The sequence below is a fragment of the Lipotes vexillifer genome, unplaced genomic scaffold, assembly GCF_000442215.2.
Source record: "Lipotes vexillifer unplaced genomic scaffold, Lipotes_vexillifer_v1.1 scaffold95, whole genome shotgun sequence".
NCBI classification, from domain to species: domain Eukaryota; kingdom Metazoa; phylum Chordata; class Mammalia; order Artiodactyla; family Lipotidae; genus Lipotes; species Lipotes vexillifer.
Window position 1 is genome coordinate 1,957,237 of NW_006791458.1, and position 1,684 is coordinate 1,958,920.

At 64.8% G+C, this 1,684-nt stretch overlaps 1 protein-coding gene across 1 annotated transcript in view; it reads right to left on the reverse strand.

Moving 5' to 3' along the window:
* Positions 1–482: 482 nt before the first annotated feature.
* The window catches only part of ADRA1B (adrenoceptor alpha 1B), a 74,641-nt gene continuing 73,439 nt past the window's right edge, over positions 483–1,684 (reverse strand). The window contains exon 2 of the mRNA XM_007464412.1: positions 483–1,571. Within this exon, the coding sequence (XP_007464474.1) occupies positions 961–1,571 (611 nt within the window). The 3' untranslated portion in view covers positions 483–960. The remainder of the gene's footprint in view (positions 1,572–1,684) is intronic.

Sequence of the window (1,684 nt, forward strand, 5' to 3'; positions counted from 1 at the left end):
CCTTATCTTGTCCAGAAAATTCTGCAGTCTGGCCCTCTTTTTCAGGTTCCATGGGCACAGGCAAATAATGCAGTGTTTGGTCAGAAGATGCTGGAGGAGGTAAGGGACCAGTCCCGTCACAGGTGACAGGCCCACCTAGGGTGCTGGCCTGGTAGCTCCAACTAGAATCGGGGTCCTGGGGATCAGGGCCAGGCCAGACATTGCCCAATGTTGCACACAGCAGGAAGATTTGGATATGGGAACGGTCAAAAGCAGGCAGGCAGGATTTATGGGACAAGTCCAGGGCGTCACTTTCGGCCACAGGGTCAGATTTGTTTAGCCCTGAAGGGCAGGAATCGCAAAGGCAGAAACGGGGTCAAGGGGGGCCGGCACAACCATTGCCCACAGGGCCGGCGGGAGAGACAGGGGCACACCTTAATGTGAAACGAAAAGGCAACTCAAGATCTGCCTGCCACGCCGTTCACAAACTACTCAAAGCCGCACAGGAGAAATGACCTTTAATGTCCGACTTTGCTTCCAACCCCGCCAAAGTGCCACCGTTCAGTGAAGTACAGGAGAGGCTTGCGAGGTCCGAAGTCACGAGACCAACAATGCCCTGGGCGCCTCCTGGGCACCCACTCGCTCTGCCCCCGCGCGGGCGGCCCCACACACGCACACACGCAGACCACACGTACACCGCACAGACACACGCACGTGCACCCACGGTTAAATACATGTACAGAGGGACTCGTTTAGATATATACACAGAGAGAGAGACGGAAATCCCGGCTGGCGTCGGGTCTCCCAGGCTCTCCGCGCTGTACCTGGCACCCATGCCCCTGCCAGAAAAGCAGCTGCCCCTCTCCCCGCCCCCCTCCCCCCGCTTCCCCGTGTCTACCAGGCGCCGACACTCCCCTCCCCCCCTCCGCCCGCCCCCCACGATGATTGGCTCCCCAGGGAAAGGAAGCGGTGCGCGGGGCCCTAAAACTGCCCGGGCGCCAGGGGCATGTTGCTTTTGAAGCCGGGCTGCCCGTTGGCCACGTCGGCTGCGGCCTCGTGGCCCCCGTGGCTGGCGTCTCCGTCGGTCCCGGGGCTCTCGTGCTCCGCCAGCAGCTTGAAGGTGAAGAGCGGGCTCGAGTCGTGGCGGCCGCAGCGGCCCGGGGGCTCGGGCGCGGGCAGGCTCAGGAGGGCGCCGGGCGCCTTCCACTCCGGGAAGGCGCACAGCTCGACGGGCGGCGGCGCGCCGCGGCCCAGGTAGCCGGGGCTCGGCGAGGCCGAGGGCAGGGTCCGCTGGCTGCCGCTCAGGCAGCTGCCGCTGTCATCCAGCGAGTCCTTGCGCGCCTGCGACCGCTCCAGCGAGCCGCCGCGCGTCCACGGCCGGTAGGTGTAGGCGCAGCCGCCCAAGCGGCGGCGGCGGCGGCGGCGGCGGCGGCCGCCGCGGCACTGGCACCCGAGGATGCGCACGAAGGCGCGCTTGAACTCCTTGCTGGAGCACGGGTAGATGATGGGGTTGAGGCAGCTGTTGAAGTAGCCCAGCCAGAACACCACCTTGAACACGGCGTCGGGGGGCTTCAGGGTGGAGAACAGGGAGCCTGCAGGGGGAAGGGGAGGGGTGGGCGTGGCAGAAAGACAGACAGCAGTTGGTGAGTAGTCAGACCCCTCTCTTCGATGTGGTCGGCCCAAACATTGTCAACCTGTGGCATTC